At 36.0% G+C, this 27,919-nt stretch overlaps 2 protein-coding genes across 2 annotated transcripts; both read left to right on the top strand.

Moving 5' to 3' along the window:
* The first annotated feature begins 197 nt into the window (after window positions 1-197).
* LOC135696144 (pyridoxal phosphate homeostasis protein) lies at window positions 198-5,597 on the top strand. The gene is made up of 8 exons (XM_065215426.2): window positions 198-430; window positions 1,258-1,374; window positions 1,794-1,829; window positions 2,521-2,596; window positions 2,946-3,080; window positions 3,201-3,346; window positions 4,209-4,307; window positions 4,865-5,597. The coding sequence occupies exons 1-8, from the start codon at window positions 278-280 to the stop codon at window positions 4,937-4,939; spliced, it is 837 nt and encodes a 278-aa protein (XP_065071498.2). The 5' UTR covers window positions 198-277; the 3' UTR covers window positions 4,940-5,597.
* Window positions 5,598-11,096: 5,499 nt separating this feature from the next.
* On the top strand, window positions 11,097-26,467 carry LOC135696051 (uncharacterized). The gene is made up of 13 exons (XM_065215320.2): window positions 11,097-11,395; window positions 12,833-13,171; window positions 13,590-13,815; window positions 17,685-18,256; window positions 18,812-19,080; window positions 21,102-21,185; window positions 21,797-21,916; window positions 22,176-22,320; window positions 23,124-23,259; window positions 25,020-25,135; window positions 25,452-25,538; window positions 25,959-25,976; window positions 26,372-26,467. Exons 1-13 carry the CDS (start codon window positions 11,356-11,358, stop codon window positions 26,449-26,451), a joined length of 2,232 nt encoding a protein of 743 aa, XP_065071392.2. The 5' UTR covers window positions 11,097-11,355; the 3' UTR covers window positions 26,452-26,467.
* The last annotated feature ends 1,452 nt before the right edge of the window (window positions 26,468-27,919 follow it).

Genomic DNA, 27,919 nt, shown 5'->3' with positions numbered 1-27,919 from the left:
AATAGTTAGTTGGTACGAAATAAGAAAATAACACGACGTACGTCTCTTGCTATCGACTTCGCTCTTCAATAATTCGTCCTTCGAGACTGTTACTTTATTAACAACACAGGTTGTTAAAAACCTACCGCTCCTCACTTTTTGGTGTTATATAATTCATAAATGACACGTGAATGTAGACATGTGACACAACTTAACCACCAACACAACAACAACAGTCAACATGGAGATCTAGCCTACTCAGACAGTTGCCGGGTTGGAAAAATGAAAAAAGGAATTAATGCACACTACATCAGGACATTTTCGGTTTCTGCTAAGAGCCACATTACAACAAGCAAGAAGTTTAGTTAGGAATGAGCTTTTGCCGACCATGGAAGGATCGTTGAGTGTCGTATGGAGTCAGATGAAAGAGGCAGCTATAAAATTTGCTCAGGTTTGCATGCATGAGTTATTCTTGCTGAAATTTTGCAATTTGACGAAATAAATTTGCTATAAATTTTGTCAAGCCTCAATGTTCTTAAGGATTTTTTTGTTTTGAGCCTGGATATATTCTTAAAGTATTCTTACTTTTTTGAAATCTGGTATAGTTTCATGGGAACATCGCCTTGCCCTCGAAATTGAATCACGTCTTCAAAGATGAGATATGTCAGTCACGCGATGCTGTGTTATGAACACGCATAGTTGCAAAGTCTTACGGATCTGTCGTGAGACTTACAGATTTAGAAATGTCACGGGTCTAGAAATCTTCAGCCAGTTTTATAGCGAAGTATAATAATAGTTTGTCAAGTTTGTTAAACTAGTAGACTTTCCTTTGAGTGAAGGGAGCTCGTTAAAAATTAGGGGCTTGTGATGGTAAAATGCTTATTTTCAAAACCTAAAATCTCCCTATTTGAAGCGAAATGATAAGCTTAATGTTAAAACATTTCCAGGGAGGCATTTTGCTGAAGAGTCAATGCCAGATACCCAAAGTCTCACTTTAACATTTTTCAAAAATTTGGCAGCTATGAACCAGCTGAAACGGCAACTGCTGAAAATGAGATACAATTATTAGAGCAGAGCAATATTCCTAAAATTTTCTAAAAATTAGATGATTTTGAGCCTGAATATTTTACTCAGGACAATTATGAATTCTATAGGCTTCAGGCAGGATATCCTTTGACAAGCACCTTCCCATGTATGGACTGTATATGCAACAAACATTGTCTTCCACCATTTCATGTTTGTTTCCATCTCAGTTGAAGGTATTCATTATAATTGTAGGCAAATGGAAATGCAGAGCCAAGGCTTCCACGACTTGTTGCCGTCAGTAAAACCAAACCTATCAGCATGATTGCTGAGGCATATTCATATGGCCAAAAATGTTTTGGGGAAAATTATGTAAGATTGTTTGATCTTCTTACAGCTTCCAGGAATATACTTTATAGTTTATAGTATATAATAAACATTTTCTTATTGAATCTGCATTGTATTAATTTCAATTCCTTGGGACAAATGTTATCAAAATATTGCTAGCTTTATTGTAGATTGGTCACAAATAGACTGTTAATATGAATACCCTTAAGCTTTTTTGTGTGCTTGATGTGAACTAAAACATTTGCTTGATGGTATCAGCCAGGAAGTTTTAAAAAATTAATATAAAGGTCAGCAAAAATCAGCCATCAAACGCTGTTTTTGGAGTAAAGCTCACAATGGTGCTTAAAAATCTGCAGAGGATTCGGTATGTTATAGGTGGTTTTTAGATTTTACATTTTTCTTAAAAGCTTCTTTGTTGTAAAGCCTGTCCTATTTCAATTCAGGTCAAAGAATTGGCAGAGAAATCAAAAGCAATCGAGGTAAGACATGCCAACCATGGAATAGGCATGAAATTTATTACCCTTGCCTCAGCTGCTGATGAAATAAATTCATGGTCACATATCTACCAATCTGAATCGGTTTCACAAAAGGTCCTCTCTATTCCCTCCAACCAAAGAGTGCATTCATTTTATTGGCTTAGAATATTAGTCCTGTTGCATTCAGTAAAACAAACCTGTTTTCATATGAAGTTCAATTTGTTATTAAATTGAAAAAACCAAACGAAGGGGAATCATTTTGGTAACAAAGCTATGTCAGGATGTCTGGCTGGCTGTCCATGAGTTGCTTTCTTGCTCTAGAATTATTATATGCCTTTAAGAGCCTTAAATTAATCCCTGATCACATTATAACAACTTGACCCCAAACTATAGAATGATTCTGGTTAGTTGATGACAATTTGAATCAATTGGGTAGGGATGTCAATTTGATTCTATCTATGACCTGTTGAGCCATATGCGAGAAAGGCTGTCTTAGCAGTTGTGTGCTCAAGTCATTAATCCTAAGCCTTCCAGCTTTTTCTGAAATATTTTTGATTGAACTGATAGGAGGTTTTTGGTTGCCACATATGATATTGAAATATAACTGATATCTTCATATTTACATTCTTAAAAGTCTTAATTCGCAATAAGCATAGATCACGTGCTACTTTGACTATTATGATACTTTTTCCAGGATAATGGTGGTTTGGAAGAGATCCAGTGGCATTTTATTGGCCATCTTCAAAAGAATAAAGTAAATAATCTATGTAGTGAGTATTCTAATAAAAATGTAATATTTATTTTGATTTTTTTCAACAAGCTATGATCCATGTCTTCCAGGCCTGATTCACAAAAGCAAAGCTTTTCCATATAATATATTCCACGGGGGCTACCCCCAAGTTCCCCATTTTTATGCTTAAAGAAGCTTCTCAACCCTAATCCCTGAGCTCCATTGCAAATCATGGTAAAAATTATTGTGCTGTTTTCTTGTGGCTATTCATTTTATGTTCAGATGTTGTGGAGGTACCATGTTATTGAAAGTAGGTGAGAATCAGTAATTGGTAAGGTATTTAATGCATGTTCCAATAATATCCTAAAAATATAATTCTTTTTTTACAGGTGTTACGAATTTAGCATTGGTCGAAACAGTAGACTCAGTAAAGATAGCTGATTCTTTGAATAGGTCATGGGGCCGATTACAAGGTGACAGGAAATTAAAGATTTTTGTACAAGTCAACACAAGTGGTGAAGAAAGTAAGTTATCTAAATACTTCTAAACAGGCATCGAAATATATGCCATGAAAATTTTATATGCAATTTTCCATCACCAATGATTATTTACTAAAGAGATATAAATCTTTTTCTGTCTTATAGATAAATATGGTTGCAATACTATGGAAGAATGCATAGAACTAGTAAATTACGTTCATGCAAACTGCCCCAGTTTACAATTTACAGGATTGATGACAATCGGAGCTCTAGCAAGAAGCCACAGTACTGATGCCAATCAGGACTTCTTGGTCAGTTAACAAAGCTTATTAAAGTTAATATTTCTTCTATACTGAAGTAATACATCGAGATGTCATTCTCCTTGATATAGAGATTCTAAATTTGATGGCTTTTTAAAAATAAGGAAACTTATCCGGACATAAAAGAAGGTGATGTCGGCCTGCAAACCAGATTTATTATTTTCGTGGTGATTTCTATGTTGCAATTAATCCTGTAAAGCGAATAAACAACAAACTCTTCTAAGAATATAGAGATAAGATAAATCCTTATTCTTAAAATTCAGAATATCAGAATATCTATTATTTAGAATAAGGTTCTTAGAAAATCAATTGACAGAGGACTCTTCCTAGCAGACATCTTCAATGGCCGCTAAAACCTCTCGGTACACCAACATTTTTCGCTACATTTTTCGTCTTTCATTTCTTTTCTGTGTTTTTAATAGACTACCCTCCCCCCAAATCAATATTGAAACAAAGCAGAACATAAAATCATCATCATCATCAAGTCCTTAACTGATTCGGTCATGGGTGCACCCATACAAGGTTTGTCACGAAAGTATGTCTAAACTTTGCTAGTTGACAACCCCGTTTGAAGGACTGGGCGAATAAAACCTACAAGTGTTCCAACATAAGACATAACAAAACATAAGAATTTTTGATTTCAACCAACAATGAATTACATAGGATTACAATCAACGCTAAAGTAAAGCTAATTAAAACTATTAAATAAAGTAAAGTTAAACTAACGAGTAAAACCAACAGTTACGGCAACAACTTTTCATCCTGAGGCTCTCTATGTTCTGAAGGTTGCTAAAAACTTCCCCTGTTTATAATACTCTATAAATTTGCTAACAGATATTAAAATTTCTTCTAGACGTTAGTTTCTTATCGATCTGAAGTATGCAAACATTTTGCCATTCCTACTGAAGATGTTGAGCTGAGTATGGGCATGTCTGCTGATTTTGAGGAAGCGGTAAGTTTTCAAGATAATTTTTGTTTTTTTCTCATTCATTTGTGTTAAGACAAATAGACAAATTATTATAAATATTCCTTGAACTAATGCTTTCGTGAAGATCAGTGGCGTGGTGGCAGGAGGGGCCAGGGGGCCATGGCCCCCCTGAATATGCATCGATTTACGTCCCATTCATGAAATTCTCTCGACACTGGCCTGAGTTGGTGCCAAAAATTCTTGGCGCTGCGCCATGCGCCATACAACAAGTTATTCTCAGGTGGCAAATGTACATTTGCAACTGTTGCTTTGGAACATTGGCAGGATTTCTAACTTTGTCAAAATTTTGTCGAAAACTCCCAAAATATGCAAGCGTTTATGGTTGTTTGCTTATTCAGGCCTGAGTTTATTATCCAAAAATTTGAAACTGAGCCATTTGGAAGCCATTTGGTAAGGCCACAATTCGACTGGGCCCCCCTGTCAGGCCTTAATGGGAGTATCCCCTGGGACAGCTCTGTCTTCACAGCATCAAATATTTTGCAAAAGCTGATATAAAGGTGCTGATTTTTTTATTCTTTTAGATCCTTGCCGGAAGTACAAATATAAGAGTTGGAAGTACAATTTTTGGTCAGCGAGAAAATCAGCACAAATCCTAGTCTTAGGGCCTGTTCTATTTTTAACCTTAGTTAGTCAGTTTATTTTGAAAGAGACTTTACTTAACCCATAAATGATTTATGTATCTTAAAATAAATAATTTCCGTTTTCAAGTTATTTAATCCTTTATTTATAAAAAATTAGACATCGTGATTATCGTGGCATTTTTTCATTTTGGTTGGTAATTTTTAAATGGAATAGAGTTTATATTATTTCGATAGTTAGTGTGGCTTTAATTTCAGCGAATTGCATTTTGTGTTGCCGTTTCGAAGATTGTTACCCTTATATCAACGTTATTTTAAATTTTACTTGATGTTAACTATTATTGTGTAGAGTCAAATTTATATTTTATTTTTGTTTAATGAAGAATTAGAATCTACGCTATGCCCAATTTGGAGACAAACAAGAAAATCATGATGGTGATTGCCTAAACGTTATTGAATCTCATTTGAGCTATTATACGTAGATCGTATTTTTGTTGAAAACTGTTTGTTTTATCACTTATTTTGTCTGTAAGTTTTGTCACTTATTTTGTCTTAGTCGACTATCGTTCATTTGTATCATCTTTTTGCGGTGTATTGATACTTCATTTTTTATCCCGTAACTTGAGGACCTGTTTGTCGTTATACCCTGGTAGCAGAATGCATCATTGTTAACGAATATATTTGTATTTTCTCGCTTTTGCTGTTGTTTCCTCGATCAATTAGTCCATGCTTCACAAAATTGCTGAATGCTTTGGATTTGCAAACATTCAGTTGACCTGTCTGCATACACTTCCTTTTATAAGAGCAATTTTATAAGAACACGAGCCTCAAAATTGGTCAAAAGTTTAGAACCAATTAAGAACAAGCTGAGGCTAAGCTACTGTAAAATGCAATTTTGAACAACGTTTTATCTCATAAACGAGGATTTTTAGCCAAGATTGGGTGCTTTTACGGTGAATATTCAAACCTGGTGACAAATGAAGGTTGTCTCACTCACTTTGTTGGCAAATGAGGCCTGAACACCTCCTCAGAGCGAAAAAGCTAGCAATAGCACTGCTTACTATTAAGAACAACCAAGCCTCAAATTTTCGAAAAAATTAAGAACAGTCAGCCTGAACTTAAATTTACTGGCTCTTACAAAAAAGAGTGTTATTGGGCAACAATACATTTAACTGGATTTAAAACTGCCATCAACTTTCTTTTCATCACAATTCAATGTGGTATTGTTCTAACGCTGCTTTAAACCTTGGCCAAACTGGGCAACATTGTTGCCCGACAATGTTGCTTGAAGTTTTGTTGATTTTTTTGTCGTCGAGACATGATGGCCAAACTGGGCAACATTGTCATGCAGCATCTTTTGCTGCTGTTGTCAAAGCAGCGCGCCAAATTTGAATTGATAAGTGGTTTCAAAAGTTTGGATAAGTATGGCTGAAAGATAGCAAGCTGCAGCCACTGGAAGCTGAATTTGACTCAGCACAACACCATCGTGTTGCTTTTAGCACTCTTTGGTTGAGCATTCGTAGAAGCAGTAGCATTTGACTGATTTGTTGTTTTCAAGAACTTGCACTTGGACTTGTTTCAGACGAGACCTTTATATTCTTCCTTACCATGGTTTACTTCCCATTCTGCAAAATCAACTTCGAAGCTTAAATTTTGACAAGCCATTTTAATTGAATCGAGTTGAGGATATTGTTTTGCAATATAACACTGCGCATGTTGATTTTTTCTCAGATGGGAAATTAAGGTGAATTGTTGCCCTACAATGTGGCCAAACTGAACAACATAGAGCTGAGCAACAAATGTTGCCGGAAAATGTTTGAGCATGTTCAAACATTCGAGCAACAAATTTCTTAATGAATTTGTCGGCGGACATGGTGGCCAAACTGGACAACATTTGAGCAACATTATGAATTTGTGAATGTTGCCCGACAATATTGCCCAGTTTGGCCAAGGCTTTATACTTACTGTTGCGAGGGTTGCGGCAGAGTCCAGAAAACATTACGGTCGCACGGTCATTGACCAGAGGAAGGTTTGAGAAACAATAGAAATTTGGAGGGAACTTTTTTGAAGAATTTTCAACAGATTTCGAAAATTAGAAGGTCGACTTCTTGGAAAACTGGGGTGGACATGTCCGGCGTTAGAGGTGGCGTTTCTGCGTGGCAATAAAGCTCTTCTTGGCGCCCTGTGGAATCTTCGATTGCCCTGCGAAATCGGATACTTTTAAAAAAGGGGATGTCACACCCCCCACACCACCCCGGTTTTTTCGCCCCTGTATCTTACGCACTTGTCCAAGCAGCAATCAAAAGCTAATTTCTTTAAGATCAAAGCCGTTTCTAAACCACTTCCTCTTTTTATAATATAGTTCTTCTAACATAATTGCTGTTGCCATTGCCTTCAGAAGCTTCAGAGAATTAAGATTCTTAAAGTTGGGGTCAGATTTGAGATAATTTTTTCTCGGCAGATAGCAATGTCATCTGCTTGGAAAGTATCATAGTTGAAATCTAAATTCTTTTAAACTTTTTTTTTAATTCAATAGGGTTGATGGGATTTTTAAATAAATGATTGATTTTGAGGCAGAAATGAAGTGTACTATCTGCAAATCGTCATACAAAAATACTAATGAAATCATCAGGGGGTGTCTGCACTAAAGTACCTCATCTTGTTACGTGACTGTAGCAATTCGTCAAGCTGCCAGTCGGGAAAGTAGGAGTTTATTTTATTCAATTCAAAAAATCTGTAACTGTAGTCAGTCAAATTAGTCTGTAACAAGTGGCATACTGTAATATCGTGTTGAGGCCAGCCACAGTGGCATAGCCAGGATGGTAAAATTGGGGGAGGGGGAGGTGTAAATGTAATGATGCGAGGCAAGCAAAGAGTTCACACCCTTTTGAAGCTTTATGGCCATTGTGGCCAAGAAAAAAATCAAGAAACAGGTACTATGCTGAGAATCAGGTACCATATAATGCGAAAATTCAAAAACTTAGTTATTAATGATATGTCTTAAAGACAAGGTGTATCTCTTGCTAATGTTATCATAATAACAATACTTGCAATGAAACTGTTTATTGTCTTCTGCAATGAGACATTGTTTTGTGCCAAAATTTGTTTAGCTTATATCCTAATAATTTAAAAACAATTTAAGAATAAACCTGCCTTGCTCTTTTTAAAAGTACAGCTGGGCTAGCTAGCCTAAATTTCCTGGTTTTTTATGAACTGCCACTTTAAAGAGGAGTTGCTTTTCAGCCAAACTGCCCCCCTTCTAGTTTCCTGTACCTTATGAAATGATATTTTTCCTATTTGTGATATATCTTTCACCACTTCATTGCATCTTCAGACAGTAACGGTAAATTTACTTTTGAACAATATATTTACATTTAGATCTTTATCTAAATCTTTTATAGATTATCTTGACCTCGTTTCCTTAGGCTGTAACTTCTTACTTTATTGTGAAATTATCAAATTTCAAAGGCGCACTTCGAGAAAGAAAGTGTCCATCTTGCAAGAAACCTGTTTAGTCTTGATAAATGTCGACGCTTCAAACATCAGTGCTTCAGGGAAGCTGCAACCACACTCCGCAAGAAGCAGCTTTTGAAAGGAAAGAAGCAGCCTTGAGAAAGTTTATACATTTGAAGCTTCAACGGTTTTTATATTTTGAATAAATGGAACGCTATTGTAAATGGTTTTAATCTAATTTGAGGTTAAGTGCGGTGGAGAAGAGGAATTTAGCAAAGCACCTTGCAGCATACGGTAGCCCTTCTTGGCTTTCTTTTAAATTTCAAAACTTTGAAATTTTCGCTACAAAAATTTAATTCACATCACAAAAACATTGGGCAGTTATAATCGGTTTGTGCTGATTGGATGCATGCTGATATTTTTTAGGATCAACAGGCAGTGCTTGTTCAGCTTTGTCGTAAATAACTTTAAAGAGCTGTAAGAGTAGTTCAGCAAAAGATCTTGTTGTTCACAAACTTTTGCCTGAATCTCAAAATGTAAAATGATGAGGATGTATATTCTATCCAACATTAAGGTTTGATTAAGCTACTACAAACTGTCTGGAAGGTGAAAAGGGAAAGTTGTCTAAACTTAATCTGCACCTGGAGCAGGAAACCAATAATTAATGTGTGGTAAGCGATATCTGAAAATCCCTTTGGGTTGTTTTATTTCTATTTTTAGAGGAATTGATGAAACCAATTAAGATCTCTAATCAGCCCTACTTGGCTCATTAATGTCAATGACAATAAGCACTGGGCTCGTTTATAGTGCCAAATGCAGCGGCCACAAATGAACAAGGTACATTAATAGTTATTCATACATTGTGGTGACAAGAGTGTTGGTCAATTCTCGGTCTTCCAATCTTCCTTTAAGAACAAATTATCTTAGGGAAAATTCCTTGCCATTGGTATTTTTAACATTTCTCGTAGTAAAATAAAAATTAATGAAAAAGGGAGGATTGGTTGCAAATATGGCGGTCTAGAGAATTTTCTTCTGAAAATTTTCTTGCAGACCAGCCAATCTGAAGGTGTATGGGCTTTAGTTTGCCTTATATAAGTTTCGAATCATATCCTTTTCATGACTAAATATAATTCGTGAATCATAAGCTAAATAAGTTTCATTGACCATTCGAATGGAAGTGAGATTAACTGAAACGAGACTGGAAGTGACATCCTGTTACTGTTACAGGTTGTTGATAAAAATGACCTGAAAATGATTGATATCAACCTAAAGGACTGTCAGATGAAAGAACTAATAAAGAACAATTAAAAATATGGCTTCCATGAGGAATGAATTGAACACTTATGGGATTGTCCAAAGTTTAATCAAAAAGACGAAAAGACCTGCTTAGCTACAAAAAAGAAACAATTAAGGCAAAAGTTCTCAATACCAGTGGCAGATTTAAGGGGGGCAGTTGCCCCTCCCTCAACAAGTTTATTCTGAAAAGCTATCTGAAACTGTTGTATACAGCGTACTCCTGTCATCAATTTTTGAAAATTTTTCAGCGCCCCCACTACCAACTGCCCCTCCTTCAAATTTGCTCTGGATCCGCCCCTGCTCAATACAACATAAGTAAAACCCTACAAACATTTCTGAAAGCCAGGGATGCATTTTATTCAAAATAATGGTTTGCTTATATGTAGAATTGAGCTTGAGGTACCGATTGCCAAGTTGCAGCGTAACTGCACTGTGATTACTGTCGACACTTGTTATATGAAAAAGGCAAGTTGATGCGTATGCGGTTCAATACCAAATTTTGTTGGCTGTTTGGGTATCTATTTGTGTTTTTGTTCAGGGGAGAAGACTTCTGTTTAATTCCGACAAGAAAACCGTGTAAAGGAAGGAAACAGAGGAGTTGGACCTCAATTTTTTTGATAAATTTTCCGACAAAAATACTGATTCAATTCTGTGGGGGCGGTTTTCCCTGCTCCCACTTTATAAACATCACTTTGGGTGGGATATATTGAAATAAACAACATTCAGTTATTTATTGCGTGACTTGTTTAGGCTGTGACTTGTGCCAAAGGCATCAGGACGTGTCAGCAGAGTCGAAAATCTGGCATGATAAATGAATGTGGTTCTTTATAAGGAATGTTCTTGAAGCCAAAGCACCACCAAAGATGTCACTTTTCATAGTCTTTCAAGCACTTTCGCGATGGTCAATGAGATTTGAAAAGGTCAGTATAAAAGGTCTGATTAATCTTTTATGATTTTTACCGAGGCTCGATGTTCTATGTTTGGATAATTTAAGGCTCGGGTAACTCTCTATGAATTGTTTCTAAGACCATTAAATAACCGCTTTTCTTGGGATATTAACGACCCTGTGTTCATTTACTGATAAAGTATTCAAAAACACATTGTTTGTTTCCTCTAACTTTTTACTTAAGACTGGGCATGTTCTTACGTTGTTTCAAGTATTTCATTGTATATCAGGCCTTTGTTTTAAAAAGTCAGTTCATATAGAAGGAATAGAGTGTGTTGTTTACTTAACACAAGCATACTTCACTAGACTATTCCTATGGAATAAAAAGCTCAACAAAGAGATACAATCGTTATTATAAAATGTTTGGTTGGTGTAAATCTTTTTGTTTGCTTGCTATTGACAAAACAAAGTTCCACAAATGATCACAAAGAATTTACTGGATCTCCCTGTGGTAGCGGCACAGGGTTCCCCGTCTTCCCATGCGGTCTTTCAGATCTGCTGCTGGTGGATGTTCGAAGGATCATTGCTTCGTTCTAAAACTACCAGCAAGTATAGTTAAGTTTGTAAAGAAAAATAAAGCTTATCTCTAGAGAAATTCGAGTATTCCTAAACTTTAGGTTTCTTGTTTCTTAGAAAATAAGTTAATTTGGCTCAGACATCGGATCTCAGTGCCAAACTCCAAGTCAACAGAGAAGGTTGTAACCCGGAAGAGTTTCACAGTAACGACAAAAAAATTGACATGAGACAGATTCTTTTGGTGGTTCTCATTTGCTTTGCTGGTAAGCTGTTTTTTTATTCAATAGTTAGGATCAAATCGGTTAAAGTACAATTGCATGATTTTTTATTTGTTTTGTTCACATTCTCAAGTCGGGTTTTTCAGTCAATTTCAAATAAATTATTGAATAATGTGGACTGCTCACTCTGATTTTAGTTGCCATAGAGCGGCTGCATCCGCAAGAAATAACGCATCACAAATTTCAAATGTCCGGGGGAGGAGGGAGGGCAGTAAGAAACCAGAGCAACCTGATATTCCTAAACGTGAAATAGAATAGGAACTCACAATTACTTTCGTAGTGCCAGAAAAATAGAGTTATTAAAAAAGAATGTAGTCGTAAAATTTTATCAAGGGGGGCTCTATGAAATTTCTAAGTTGTTTTTGTCATGTAATCAGTGCAATTTGACCATGGTGAGGGTTGATGTTTTTCTAAACATTGTTTGAGCAGCCAGGTACATTGACTGTGTTGGGCGCCAGCTGAGATGAGAGCATCAAATCTATGGGGAAGAGTGCAGGGGGGAGGGGGGACTTTATTGCAAGTGAGGAGGCAAATTGTTTATATTGCTCGGGGGTTCAGTAAAAGCCGCCATTATGGTTGGCGGCGAGGAAAATTTTGAGATATGGCATTCCAAGAATGGCGAGAAACGCATCTAAAATTTTTATGGCATCGATAAGGAAGAACTTTCTTTTTAATAATAATGACCCATCCATTGGTTGGATTTTGAATTGAATGGGATTTTATCAGCTAACGAGCAGTGCTACAAAAAATGTCATGCAGAACTGTTGTTCACTGGTCTTGGAAAGTATTGATAGCTCGCAGGTAAAGAACATCAATTTTAAAATAATTACAGCTTTAAGAACACCCGAGCCTAAAATTATCCAAAAAATAAGAGCATCCAGTGTAGTGCATGAAATATTAAAACTAGACAAGACAGAGTCAAATAATAGCACCGTTTGTTGATTCAGGCATTTCTTGAAAACCAACTGTCTATACAAAACTGCAACTAAACGTACTCAGTAAGAAATCGTTCAAGAATTTTCTATCTGTATATGGCAAACTTTGTGTGCATTTTCATGCATATAAAGCTTGCAATGCCTTTAAATCTTTCAGTTGTTTCTCTTTTCCTTTTCTGGTTTAGTTTTCAATGGCTGACCATTGGTAGAGTAACAATTTTTTACTTCTTCACAGCTTTCTTTGCATTATATGATTCTTGGCTGTATCCAAGCAAAAGCAATGAGGGAGGCTGAGCTCCCTACTTTTTTTGAAAAATTTTAACAAGGGGGGCTGCACCCCCTGAGCCCCTCCTCCACCATTACATCCCTGTTATTGAAGTTGAAAAATTGAAAAGACACACCTTTTTGAGTACTGAGGATTTTTCTACAATTTCAACTAGGATTTCTTGTGAATGTAACATGATCATGAAGTTTTTTTTCTTTTCAGAGCTGGTGTCTTCACAAAATGGGACATCAATTCCAAAGTACATTTTACAAGCCAGGTTCAGTATGGGAGGGCTACGGGGTGCAATAATGTTTCTACAAAAAGAGCAAAATCAGCCTCTTGATATCAAAGTGCAAATGGATCCATTTTCTGGAGAATTGGGTCTTGGCATCTACTCATACCCAATGGTGTACAATGGCAATGCCCATGACAGTTGCAGCTCAGCTCAAGTTGGAGCTTTGATTTCTAATGGTAACTTGACTGAAAAGCATGGACCATTCACATACAAGATGGCTGTTACTAATACTCAATTGAAGGCATATGGAAGAGACAGTATCCTTGGTATGCAGTGCAAACAATTTGCTTTTCTATTATATCCTTTTCCTATCCAAATGTATCAAATTTTTATTTTTGGTAAAGCAACTTTTTGTGACAATGTTTTAGAAACCTTCAGATTAGTTTTTTACAGAGGATTGATTATTTTGATGTGTGATAAATGAACTCAGGTTTTGAAGCAACTGTAGCTCAGTAAGGACTTTATTTTTTGGATAGCAAATAATTAGGAAAGCTGGCTTTGATAGCTCTTTTAGAGTTCTTTTTGCCTGTCCCTCAACATTTTATAATAATTTATTAAAATCATGCTAATTATTCATTATTAAAATCTGCATTATGCTGAAAATTTGTTCAAGTACTAGCCATTGTAAGTAACTATATTGCTATAAAGTTTGAGTTTGAATTTAAGTTTGTGCTTCTTTTCTAGGTCGTACAGTAGTGGTAAGGAACAGAGTCACTTCAGTTGTGATTGGTTGTGCTCCTATCCTCCCATTTGACAAAGAGGTCATCTATGCAACAGCCAGGCTCAATGGGCTTGTTTCTGGAGAAGTAAGATTTTTACAAGACAAGAATGATAGTAAAAGTGGTGTTCTAGTTGTTGGAGAATTGTATTACACTGATGGTAGGGCCAAAGGCTCTGATAACCATGGATGGTAAGACTTTGCAAATTTTCTTTATATTTCTTAGAGCTTTAAACATCTTATCGGTTTCAGTGGCAGAAATCAGTAAAGCTCCAAAAGTTAACCTTGAACACCTTGTGATATGAAGGAAAAAAACAAATCGAACAGGAAACTCCTGAAAAATCACTGCCTCATGCACCACTTCTAAAAAATGTGAACAATTTTTTTGCGGTACAGAATTTGAAAATGGCTTTGAAAAAAGCAAACATTTCACGACATACTAAAAGCTTTTTCGTCTGACACTCCTCAGAGCATAAAACGTCAGAATAAGAAACATCCAAAACATGTTGTCATTATAGAGTTTTGCACAATCTGGGTTTTCTAAAAGATGTTGACCGATGGCAGAATGTTTCTTATGCTGGAAGGAACCGTTGCACTGCCCTTTCTCAACAGCAATGGATAGCTTTATCAGTTAAGGAAATGGCATCAGATCAACTTAGGCATGCATGCCAGAAAGCATTCTTATTTCTGTCACATTTTCAACATACTTTTGCAGTGGAGCTTTGAAGAAAAAAAAGCTATCATTTAATGGTCTTAAATAATTACCAATTGTGAAACTGGCAAATCTCAAGATTGACATTAAACAAAGAGTTGGAAAAAATAGACTAAAGGATCTCCATGGTGTCTAAAGAAGGTTTTGTTGAAGAAAGAAAGTTTAAGCTTTCTAATTTGTTTAGTCTAAAACCATTAGAGATTTCTGAAGCTCAATTCCTTGATGTTACCTTAGTATGGTATCATTGGCTGTGGCAAAATAAGACCATGTTTCCATTGAATGGTGTCACAAGGTGTTTTCACATTTACTCTACCAAAGATGATGCAATGTCATCATATTGTTGAAAGCCAATGCACTATTGTTGTGTTTTTTAATACCCTCCAGCTTGTAGCCGCCTGGCATGCATTTCTTACAACTTCTTTTTACAAACAAGGTGATTATCAAGGATATGCTACTGTGTTATTCTTCTCTCTCTTATAGTTCATTTTTTCATTTGTTACATGAAGAATTTTAATCCTTTCTCCAAAACACTATTTATTATACAGACCATTTGGAGGTTTATCTGAATGCACGAACAGAGTGCACCATCATTTAAGTGTTAGCGCTGTCAAGCCGTAGATTTCATATCTTTGTTTGATAGATTCTCTTGCTGCTTGCTGCAGGGCCTCCGACGAAGGGGGGGGGGCCTTGGCCCCCCCCACTTTTTTGCGTCTTTTTTGAGTCTTTTTCAAAATCTTTTGTTATGGGTGTTAAATTTTCCCTTGGCCCCCTTACTTTTCAACCTTTGTCGGAGCCCATGTGCTGGCAACATTGCAACACACAATTCGCATAGAACAGCAAACGGATACAGGGATAATTTCCCCTCCTTCCTTCTAGGTCCAGTATCCGCCTGACCACTCCCAGCTTCGTTCCGATATTCCTAAATGGCCAATTCCTTCCTACTTAACTACTTATCTACTTTACTAACGTCACTCAACTTCCCTATTGTGATCGCATGAAAGGACAATTTGTTTTATGATTCTGTCTTTGAAAGTAATTTAAAAGGAAATGAAATAGTGTTTGCAGCAAAGGCAAACAATTTCCTTTTGCTATATTGACAATGTGAGCAATGTGTAGAGAGAAAGTTTTATTCAGTGGCGTAACGGACTTAAGTTACATTTAGTTAAAAAACTATAGGCCCCCAACCTTTAGGGGCCCCCAGCAAAAAATTTTCTTTGTAATTTTACTTTGAAGCTGGTATACTGGATATTATAAACGAGTTCAACGGGCCTAAAGTCTGTGTGATATATTGGTCTAAATGAATGGAACTGCTGTTGATTAGCTTTGGGGGCCCCGAACTAAAAAATCCCTAGGGGCCACGGCTGCCTCAATTACGCCTGGTTCTGTTTTTTGGTTGATACTAATTGCTTCATGCTTTCCTCGTTTCTTTTTGCGCCGTAACCCAACACGATCCTTGTTTGGATAACCTGGGCAAACAATCTAAAGCTTTATTAAATATTTATCAAAAAGAAACCCAAAGTCGATTGGTGCGTTACTTAGAAAAAAAAGGCAGCTTCACATCTAATAAAATACTGAAGAAATGGGGATTTTGAAACACAAACAAAACTCGTGCTCTTCCCTTTTTCAAGTTAGGTTGAAGAAAATCTCTTTCGCTTTATTAATTACGAGTTGCAATTTTGACAAATTAAATTATCAGCTGTACCCACGCTCAAATGAAAAAACTCCTTTATATATTCAATCTGTATATGCAAACTATTAAACGTCACTTTTCAACTACTTTGAAAAATAATTTATCTTAATCCAAAATTAATTCGAAATGGGTAAGACCATCCAGCCAAATGGTCAAATGCTGCAATCCCGGACAAAAATAGTTGAGACTTTCAATGAAAGTAGATATTTTCTCTTTCCTTTGAAAAATAACTCCCCCTCCCCCAATTCAATGTTGAATGCATTATTTTGAAGAAGCAATGATAGAACTACAAATCTAACATTGATTCGGGGAAAAAGGGGGGATTCGAATTTACAGGGGCAACATAAAGTAGACAATTGCAAAAATTGCATTTTGTCTCACAACAATTTTGTCCTGGATAATGGATCGATCGTTTGGCTTTGACTTTATTTGGATCCAGGGTACATTCCATTTTTTCTCTCCGCGGGACATTTCCGCCAGCATTTTCCTAGGGCAAAAATACCCGCCAAAACCGAAGGGGCAAGAAAAACTAGCCGAAAATATTTAAGGTTCCATTTTATTGTTCAATTCAAATTGCCTTAAGCGAGGTTGGAATTTAATTTTCATCTCGAAGAGAAAGTTGTGAAATTATCTTCGTTGATCTGAATGATGTGCAACGCCAATTTCAGTCATTAATTTATAAATTTGATGCAGCGCCACGCCAATGCCACGCCAATACTGTTAAAGCTAAAAACATTCCGCCAAAATTTCTGGGGGAAAGTAATCAGAAGCTCGTTCTCCGCCGGATATCTCCGCCGCTCTTTGATTGTCAACTATTACTAGTTCTCTTAACCAAACGTAATTTTAGCTCAGTGAAAGTAAAATAAGAGATAGTGTAGGGTCTCTCGCTGAACCTCAGATAAGATATTGGCGTGGTATTACAAATTAGTGTGACGATTTTCAAGGAATTACAACTATGATCCAATGCTATGTTTTAAATCGTTAAAGGGTCAAGGCTTTATAAGGGCTTGGTGTTAATGTATTGCGTTAGTTTGAATGTATTTTTTGAGTTATGTTGGCTCATATCATGAATGTTATGTTGAGAATGAACGAAGTGTATTCATGTGCTCGAACCTGCGCTGCATGAGATAGACTTTGTCTATGTACACCCAGAAGCTATGATAAGAGACAAACTCCTTTATAAGGATTCATTGATTCTTTGTCGCCTTGGGGCTATTCTTCATTAAAGATTTTCACCAAGCCGTACTGCCCTTAAAGTCTTTGCTCGAGTGGCAAAGGTAGCGTGATAGATGTACATTATTGTCAGAATCATTCCAGGATTTCATTAATAACTCACAAGCTGTAACGACGAATGATTTTTGTCAGTGTTTCTGGATCGATGTTACCATATTTGCTTTGTAGCCCATCCGTTGTAAGATCTTTCCTTATTTAGACACGATTTTTTTCTAAATTGAAAAGAACTATGCATTTGAAAATGCTGCAAAGCTGCGCCAAACTGTTCTTCTTGGTGTATTTGTGTTGTTCCGTATTATTTGATGAGCAATTGATACATCTTCAATCATACGGTACCAAATTTGCGCATATTTCCCACTCACGTGTCATTCCAGCGCGGTTATTTGTTCTATTCCACAATCTTCACATCATATCTGTTTTTTGCAGGTTCATAAGCTCCTCCTCATCGTCAGATTTTAATGACTGTTCGAAACTCACCGCGGTGTACTCAAGTGGTAGCAAAGGCAATGGCACTTGCAGCATATATGAGCCTTTGGCGTGTGAAATGGGAGATTTGTCTTCGAAGCTTGCCAACATCTCAGTCGGTATTGCTAACAGTAACAGTCTCAAAAAACCATTCCGACTTATTGATGGGAACTTAGCCGTAGAAAACGTTTTTGGCCATGCACTTGTTATTCGTGATGTTTCAGGATCTCCGGTTGCTTGTACTAACATTTTAAAAGGAGGTTCTGTTTCTCTAGCAGCCTCCTTTTCATCAGGTAAACACGATGGTGTTAGCGGCTCAGTATCATTCAAGCAAGATTCCCCATACCATCCTACAGTCATCAAATTTGCGATAGATGGCCTAGCAAACAAAGCCAATGGAATTCATGTGCACGAGTATCCCATTCCCAGTCCTGCCCCTGTTTCCAGCCCTTGTGCAAATGCAGTTGTTGGGGGGCATTTGAATCCATACAAAGTGGTCAAGGATTCCAGCTACCCTGTTGATGGGGCTAATGGTAAGCATTACAGAGTCGCTCAGTTTTTGCCCGCACAGTTTTCAGTTTTGTCGTTTATCCCCCCCCCCTCCCCCTACCTCCACTGTCATCCAGTTTTTAACGCTAGCATTAGTACATTTGAATAGCATGTGACCCCAACGAGGAATAGGTGCAAAAGACCAAGCTAAAACCTTTTGCAGTAAAAAATTCAAGATTGTGTAAAAAGTGGAGCAATTTGAGCGCATACCAATATTGGTACAGCAGCAATTTTCCAGTTTATTATTACTAGTGTAAAATATTTTTCTGTTTTAATTTATATCAATGTGGTCCTGCTCTTTCATGTAATCTTGAAGGCAAAATTTGCCAAGATATATATCTTGATATGATTATCTTCAAATCAAGACTCAATATAGCAGACAAGTCGTTTAAGCAGTGAGACCAAATAGTATTGCCAATAATTTATTCAGTGTATGACCTTTCTCTCTAAGTTATTAATATTCACATAAATTTAAGCCGGTTTTATATCATGTTTCTTTTCTTTGGACAGTTTATTGAATTTCTTAAATGAATTTTTAGTTACAATGGACAAATATGAAGTTGGCGACATAAGTGGCAAGTTTGGAAATTTAGTAGGATTGTCATCAGTGCATAAAGAAGTCGTCGATGTACAGATGGACCTGTTTGGTCGGTACGGCATTTTGAACCGGGGATTGGTTATTCACCGGAACGATGCCTCCGGCTCCAGATGGGTTTGTGCAAATATCCTCCCGGACGCGTCGTCAAAGCAGCTGTCCGCAACTGCAAATTTTACTACAACCTCTGGTTTACAGGGAACCGTGAATTTGGTATGTACAAGCTTTATTCAGAATACACACACATTGCTGAAACCCGTTTATAAGAAACAAGTGTTACAGTCACCGAAAGTTTGAGAAGCTTTTGCAGATACGGCCCATATTTATTTAAAAAATTCTTAAGTTTTCCGTTTATTATCATGAACTGAAAGCCAAAAGGCATATTTTTAACAAAATTGGTACAATTCGCAAAAACTCGCCGTCGTGAAACAAAATTCACGATGAACACAGAATTGAATTCTAAGGCTGCTTCAAGTACGGTTTTGTCTGGATCCGATTTAATATTCTTTGAAACTTCGATTCATTTCTTCAATACGTTGCTGCTTACCTCAGATATTGTGCTTGCATTGTTTAGGTATGCATAGATGATGCAAATAAGACATGCAAATTTATCTAATCAAAATTAATTTGCCAAATACTCGTTTCTCAACTGAGAAACTTTAACTTCCTAAAGGCCCAAAACCTACTTTAAATACCTTTTCTGCCTGTAGATTACTTTTACTTCGATTTTCTAAGAGGAAGTAGCAAATGCAAATCTTGTGAAACTTGAGAAGGTTTGCCGCCATCCCCTGCGGACAAACGAACTACTAGCCTCTCCTAAAGTCATCTTTGTTAAAGCGGTAAGGCATTCGTTCTACTGCGAGGGCAAATCTAATCTTTTCAGATAACTACCACTGCACCACCTCTCTATTTAATGTGCAGGCGTTTACAATACCAGGCACAGCGGTACTGTTATTTCAACGAAAAGCAAACCTGAAGTACGCTATTGGATGGAGAGTTTTGACTTTTCAAACAAATTTATTATTTTTCCTTCGCCCTCTATTATCTCCATCGCAATTTAGTCTCCTTCGCAGTTTAGATATGCCCTCGCCATAGTACCAATGCCCTAGAGCTTTATGTAGATTAAGAAATTACAGTCTAATATAAATTTTTTTCATTAGTTTACATGTCATACTATGACACATAAATTTGAGTTCATATAGGCTGTGATTTTTCCTTCAAAACTAAGTCTCTTTACAGGCTCTATTCAGTAAAATGTTAATGAAATTAATTTTACTGGAGTTTTTGTCAAATGTTACTGCTATTGTTGATATCCTTGCCATTTATTTATCGTGCTACATAACCTGTTAGCCCATTCTGCTTTCTTGGGCATTTATTGTACTGATAAGTATTTCTAAAATGTCATTTGATAAACTTGAGATGCAACTACTTTTGAAAGTTACTCTTTCAATAGTTATTGCATCACTGTTGCAGCAATTACAATTACTACATTGAATGATGATTGAATAAAGTTTAACCGAACTCCATTTCACGAGGGACATTGATATTGTTTGCTAATGTTGATGGTCTTTTGTGACATTCTTCATCACACTTTTTCTGGTGCCCGTCTTAAGCCCAGTGCTGGGGAATTTTGTTTTTATGAGAATTTGTGGTTAAAATGCTGTGCCTTCATACTCATTACAAGCGTATTGTTCGTTTTTCCTAGCCCTCCAACTCTCATTCTGTTTGTAAATGTGCATATTTATCAGTTGATTTCACCATTACCATACTTCCTCGTACCTTTGATGCTTAAATTAAGAGGTGGCATCTCAGCTCATTATAGGGAAAAAGGTGCTTTTCTTGCCTATTCCCTGCTCAAATTAAATTACAATTGAGGTTGTGTGTAGCTACCCTTAGTTATCCCTTCCTGTTAGAAGTGTATTGTAGGCTAAGCAATTTACACCGATACACCGACGGCCAAACTCGCTCACGATGATGTAGCCTTCTTCTGATACAACGATTTCTATTACCTATTTTCCTGAAGAAGCAATTCTTTCTTTCTTTCTGTTTGTTGTTGTACTGCTTGTACTGCAACATCCTTGTTTTTGCACTACAACTTGTACTGCAACATCCTTTCCGTGTCAGAAAATCAACGAATGATATATGGTGTATGATATAGGCTTACTTTCAATTAAGCTATCGTTTCCATTAATATTATCAGGCTTGACTCTTGTCTTTAACTATTTTTTCATCAGATTCAATTTATGCTACCAGATGGTATTATGACGGATACAGGAATTACAATGAAACTGGATTACAAAAGTTCATCATCACAGAACGTAAGTATGTTTTTCATTATTAACAGGCCCCCAAATTGAGATTAGCCCTCCCCCCACATCTTGAGAATAATTGGTCTTGATCGAGTGCCACCATCCCCGGGCTCCGACGGGTTAAAAACCCTTGTTTTTGGTACAGTCATACAAATGATAAAATCTTTGTGTTTTAAAATAGATAAGAAGTGGCCAATGGGATATGCACTCGGCCCCTTAAGTTGTCTCAGCACCCCAAGTCCATCTGCTTTTAAGCCAAAACTGTTACAGAGCTTTGTTCAAGGAAACCCTTATTTGTGTAGATAGAAGGAGTTCGTTTTCACGTTAGGACTCCTTTGGTTACATTTTCAACAGGCAAGCGGCACTAATTGGGCAACCACAACAGTCATGTGCTCGTGTTTCTAATTGGCCTATTTCGATCCACAACTGGGTATATATATTTCCTAGTGTAGAATTTTCGATCTATGTTCTAAAATTTTATACTCTGAAGAGTGTCAGACGGAGAGCTTTAGTAAAACCCATAATTGTATTTTACCAAATAATGCAATGCAAAGTATCTGTAAGCTACCAGGATTTGTCTCTTGTATTGTAGACACACGCTTTCTTTTTCATTTTTACAGACAAAGAACCACAACTGGCACGTGCATATAGAGCCAGTTGGAAGTGACTGGAAATCTGCCATCAATGAGCGATGCAAGAGTGTTGGGCCGCATTACAATCCATACAAAGTTAACGCCACTGTGAGTTCATTTCACTATAGCTCCCACTTTGATTTTTTCTTGTTCAAATTTACCATTTTTCGTGTAAATTGTGGAATAGAAAACAATAAGAATATCATAACTCAGATTTCACATTTTCACAGGAAAGACAGTAAATAATCTTACACCTTTCCTTGGAGTTTCAGTAAAAATTTAGGCCTATGCACCCAGCCTCAAAAGTGACTCCATGATACCATTAAAGTTCTTATTGTACATTTAACTGTATCCTCTATTTTTGAAGGGTACATATTCAAAAGAGTGCTCCCCAGATACCCAATTCCGGTGCGAATTGGGAGACCTGAGTGCAAAGCAAGCTAAGTATAACATTGGAGGTGGCAAGCAATACTACTTGGACGTAAACACTCCTTTGTTCAGCGCAACATCAGGTTAGTTTGTCACATTTGTTGCTAGCTCTCTTCGCTATGTTGCATGTAACACCATCTTTTATATGCATAGAACCACTTCTCCATCGACTGATTTAAAAATTTGTTTTTTTGGTTTAAGCGGATAGGCTAACCATCATATTTACAAAACCGAAGCAAGAAGTTAAATAATTCCTAACTAATTTGTTAGCTTCGACTTAGAAAACAGTCAGGATGTTATCTTTAATTTCAGTATTTTTCAAGAGGCTATCTAAATTGACTCAAGATGTAAAGTTTTTGGTTTTGCACAAAGTAGTGATATATTTTTGGTTTCCAATATTTGGCCTCCCGGTAATGAGAGTGCAACGAAGGCCATATTTACATCAGCGTATTTTTAGATGAAAAGTTCAAAATTAACATGAGATGTCTTTTGAAAATGTATCCGTGTAGACCTGGTCTGAGACACTGGTAGGAATAGCTTGCCGCGAATATCGGTCTGGCTTTTGGAAATTTTTCTAGTAGATATTTTTAAGATCTTGTTTGCTTCTCCATTATTTGTTACTGGAGAGTATTATTCTACGAAGTTTTGATAGGCCAATAGTCTTATTTCAGCTGTAGATAATTCTGCCGGGAAGCCATTGCCTTCAGTGCCCATTCTGCTTAAACAGCCATTTTTGTTAAGCTACATTATTTTGACGAAAATAAAAAGAAAATAAAAACAGTCGATAGGTTGAATTCCCTTAGGGTGGTTTCACTTGATAATTTCGTTTTTTGGGGTTGTTGGTTTCTGTGTGTAGGTAACACCATTTTTGATTTGCCTCTTTCAGTTATCGGCCGTTCAATCACCGTGCATACTGAAAATGCTGGAGCCCCTCGCTTAGCCTGTGCTGACATCATCCCAGATTCAATTGCTGCAGTTGCTCAAATTGATCTGACATTCCCAGAAGACGTTCCTTTTAATAAGTAAGGCTGCCCGCACGGGAATGAAACTCAACAAAGCCGGTCACAATCGGCTCACCCTCTCTGCTGCTCGCCAGAACTGCTTGTAGAACCAAGATTAACCAAGCAAGCTTAAAAGCCATATGCCTAAAACTCGTATTTTTAGATGTTCAAGTATATATTAAACTAGACACTTAATGGGTAATGAAAGTGCACCTATGTTTTCTTGCTAGTCTCAAATTATAAAATAGATGACAACTAATTATTAAATAGCATAAAATATCTATATCTGAAAGTGTCCTTTGATTATCAAATAATGCAAGAGAACTGCAAATTAAATTTAAGGCATTTCAAGCAACGGTGCCTGCACTATTAAAGATGCATTTTAAGCATTCAAAGTATATTAAGTTTTTGCTTCAATAATAACAGGTTGCCGATCAATTAAATAATCTTGATCACACTTTAGGCTTCGAGTATTTCTGCAAATAAGGAACCTAAAACTACTGAATAATCTTAAACTTCCAATCTTTTCTCCGTTGCTAAAGAACGCCCAATTGAAGCCATTCTGCAAATTAGACCTTTAGATCAAAACTCATTAATTTAAAGTTGAAATTAAAACGCAAATTGTAAACCTAAATTAGAAAGCGTAATTTCCCTTTTAAAAAAAATATAACACAATAACTTTAACATGCCTTTATAAAATTGTCTTTAAATTTTGCATCTTAACATTGTTGTCTTTAATCATTCTCTATAAACATCAGCTATTAAATAATTTCAAAATTCTTTCAAGTATATATTTTAAATGCTGATAAAGAGCCTCCATTTGTTGTTATTGGTTAAGCTTTTAGATAATTAAACCTAATATAAAGACAGTTTATAAAAATATACTGAAATGAACCTCTTGAAGCAGCACTTTTTCTTATCGGTCATCTTTTTACCGTATTTAAAGAATAATATGTTATTAACAAGACCTTAAAAATCGTTTTGGAGATAAGCTTGTTGCAACATAGTTAACGTGCACTTTATTTGTTCGGATATCTAAAATAGCCAAGGTCTTTTTGTATTGCGTAGACCCGTCTACACGTAGAATTGACAAATAAAAACGTAATCGTTTCCCCAGGTTTTTCATCCTGGGTGCATGCAAAAATGCAATTGTAACTGAAACTCCAAACATTTGAAAATGTCTTCCAGTGTAGAAAAATTTAAGGAGCATCGTTTCAACGAGACACAGAACTTTTGATTCGTTTTCATTTAGATAATTCGCAATATTTTGAAAGTTGTGCATACGTGATTTAAGATTCACATGGCTAGACAAACTTGCAAGTTAGTTTTTGTACAACGGCTTGTTATCTGCCATCAGTTTGCTAGCAGTAAACAGTTACTTTACCTGCATTGCATTGTTTTTCTATATTGTATCAAAGCATGTCAAAATACCTAGATGCTACAAGGTATAACACTCTTTGTAAAATACCATATAACACTATTTTGAGTAACAATATTTTAGAAAATATAAAGCTTGAAAATAGCTTTGAAAAGAGCAAACATTTAGTAAACTAAAGCTTGTGGAAAGCTTTAGTTTACTAAATGTTTGCTTTTTTAAAAGCTATTTTCAAGTTTTATACCACCAAAAGATTGTTTAAAATATAAAGCGCTATCTATGTTCAAATATATTCCCCTTTTTTCATTGCAATATATTACAATATCTACAGTACAAAATCTGAACATATGTATATTGCAAGGTGTTGGATTACATATATCTTATTATGTTGAAATATTTATTCTAGAACGGATATTCAGACCTTTATCGCAAATACCTTAAGAATCGCTTCCTGGCAAATTCGATACATAAAAGGCACTTTGTCTTCAAAAGTCTGCAGATCTGTCTCTTTTTACGTCCTAGGTATGTACTATCAGCAATATGTCCTCAAAACTGAATATTCTTTTCTATGAGATGGACATTTTTATCATTTTATTTGTATAGCTTTCAATACTTTACTGACCTACGGTCGCTAATGTTGGTTCCCTCTCTTTAATCAATCCAAGTAAGGCATTTCTTTCAGCTTAATCGCCTCTTTCCTCTTATGCACTGTGTTCTCTTATGCCCTGTGTTCTCTTATGCCCTGTGTTCTCTTATGCCCTGTGTTCTCTTTTGCATTGTGTTCTCCACACACTATACGTTGCATATAATTTCATTGATCTTTTCCGTATTTTTTCAGATAACCGTGGCTCTCCCAACGCAACATACTACAAGCATCAACTTCAACAACGTGCCAAAAACAAGCAGTTAGGGAAATACAATCCTTGTGAGTGAGCCCATTGATTCATTGCTATCATGAATGCCCTTTATCTCGAACACCTTCTATCTCGAAAAAAGATCTTTCTCACTAGATCTAATGTTGTTTATTATTGAGCAAACTCTTTAATTATAGTTGTGTTGATAATTTTATATTGATCAGTATATATATTTTCAAAGGTTAAAATGGTAAATGATATTTGTTAAATCCGTCAAACTCAACTTGTCACATGACCCAAACAACATGATTTTTCTATTTTATTCTTCCTAACTATCGAAATGACTTCTCTTTATTAGAAATGACTATCTGTCGAAAAATCTATTTATTTCTTAATGTCACCCATATAATTTTAATTGATGATGGTTTTATCCGTTTTGTATTAACGATGACGTCATTCGATAACGATGATATCTTTTGTTGTATTTTCAGGTCTTCCAATAAGCGCAGGTATGGACGAATCTTTAAATTTGTTTGCTCATTGTTCTAAAACGTTTGTGTCTACTCGTCAGTTCAAGTTATACAGAAGATTTTATGATTGTATAAACACATTGAGTCTCTCGTACTGTTTGATATTTTGCTAAGACTTTCATCTACCGTAACAACAGCCATTGGATAATAACGAATGGAATGGCGAATAAGAATTATCTTTCTCTCTGTTGCCAGTTTTATGCCAAATTATAACACTCCAACTTTTGATTTTTTTTATATATATATAAATTCGATTAAAAGTTACAATAGACTACACCTTTCAACTTTTGGTCTGTAGGAACCTTGTAATTAGGACCTGACCAATTCATCGCTGCTCTTTTTACATTGCTGATTTATTTTCTCTATCTTTTCAGGAATTCATCAAACTTTTGCTCCATCTTCGCTGACAATTTGTATTGTCTCATTATTACTCTTTTACTTCGTAAGACAATAAAATGTTCTAAATAATGTGTAAATAAACCTTGTCATTCTCTCGTATGATTTAACCTTTTAATTTTTTGTAAGAAGATTGATTGAATTTGGGATGATATTTATCCAGCTGGGTTTTTAATTTTGTAGGGAATATTCATACTATTAAGGGCCATCGTATTTGTAATTTTATCCAGGGAAATTACTGTGCTGTCTCGTGAATGGTGCCAGAAATAAGCCGGGTGTATTTTGATTATAAACACCATTTGCAAGAAAAAATATGTGACGTGTGCCAGTAAACAAAGACAACGAGAAAATGACATCATCGTCTCTTGGTAAAACACTCCCCTTTTTAGAAAACCAGAGCCTCCACCTCTACAAAAATATTTACGGAGGTTTAAACCTTGAATGGCAAAGCCCCCTTTCAAAACATTTTAGCCTTGAACGAATCATAACAATTTCTATTGGCAGGACCGTATGTGTTACGTTGGATAGGAGCTTGGTGTGGCCAAATTTGAGCTATATTTGCCTTGCATTAAAACATTATTTGTGGAATCTCGCCAAATCTCAGTTTCTGTTATTTTGATTAAACATCTCCCTTTGTACTTGTGATCTTATTGAAATTTTCACTATCTAGATTGCATTTTTCTGACACATAAGCTTCTAGGATTGCTACCCTCTCCAGTCCCTCTTTGGGTATTGGACAGGCAAAAAATAGAGCGGTTTATAGTTTGGGGTCACTTAATTACAGATCCATCAGCAAATGTAAGTTCCATGCTATACAAATAACGTTTAGGATGATAATTTGATTTACTAATAATTTCTATATTTAATTTATATCAACGAAGCAAGATACATAATATCAAGTTGCCTTGGAAATATATGTCAATCGAAGTTGAAGTATGACTCAAATCTGCTTTCTTTTTTATTCTCTTTCAAGAAACGGGACCAATTATTTGAAGCAAACATCTAGTTGCACTGATTTGTTTGTCCTTATCCGTAATTTCACAATGCAATTTCCTTTTATGCTTTCATAATTTCATAACATTTCTCTGCTTTCAGCCTGTGGTAGTAATTGTGAATGTAATTTAACAGTTGTTCAGCAATTTTAAGGACCAAAGTACATCATATAAGGTTTTGATATTAGGATGTATTTAGATAAAGTAATGCACCACAAAGTTTGCGAAAGGAATATTTCTAGAAGTCGTTTTGCTTTCCTGTTTGAAGAAATCGACTGACCTTGTGTTAAATTTCAGCTCAATTTTCAATATTGAAAACCACACGTGGATGTGGAGATATTTTTACGAATCATATCTATCTGTGTTGGCCAATTAAGCAACAAATATCTATGAAGAATTGACATACTTAAAGTTTGGCAACCCTACAACACAATATACAAATCCTAACACCAACTTTCAATTTTTTTCATCTACACACCCAATCCATATTTGTACAAGCATTTTGCTTTTAAGGCTATGATCCTGTTAAATATC

This window comes from Rhopilema esculentum, chromosome 14, assembly GCF_057945365.1.
Source record: "Rhopilema esculentum isolate cy_ngs chromosome 14, ASM5794536v1, whole genome shotgun sequence".
NCBI lineage: Eukaryota > Metazoa > Cnidaria > Scyphozoa > Rhizostomeae > Rhizostomatidae > Rhopilema > Rhopilema esculentum.
The sequence above is the reverse complement of the archived record's forward strand: the minus strand, read 5'-3'. Positions and strand labels throughout refer to the sequence as shown.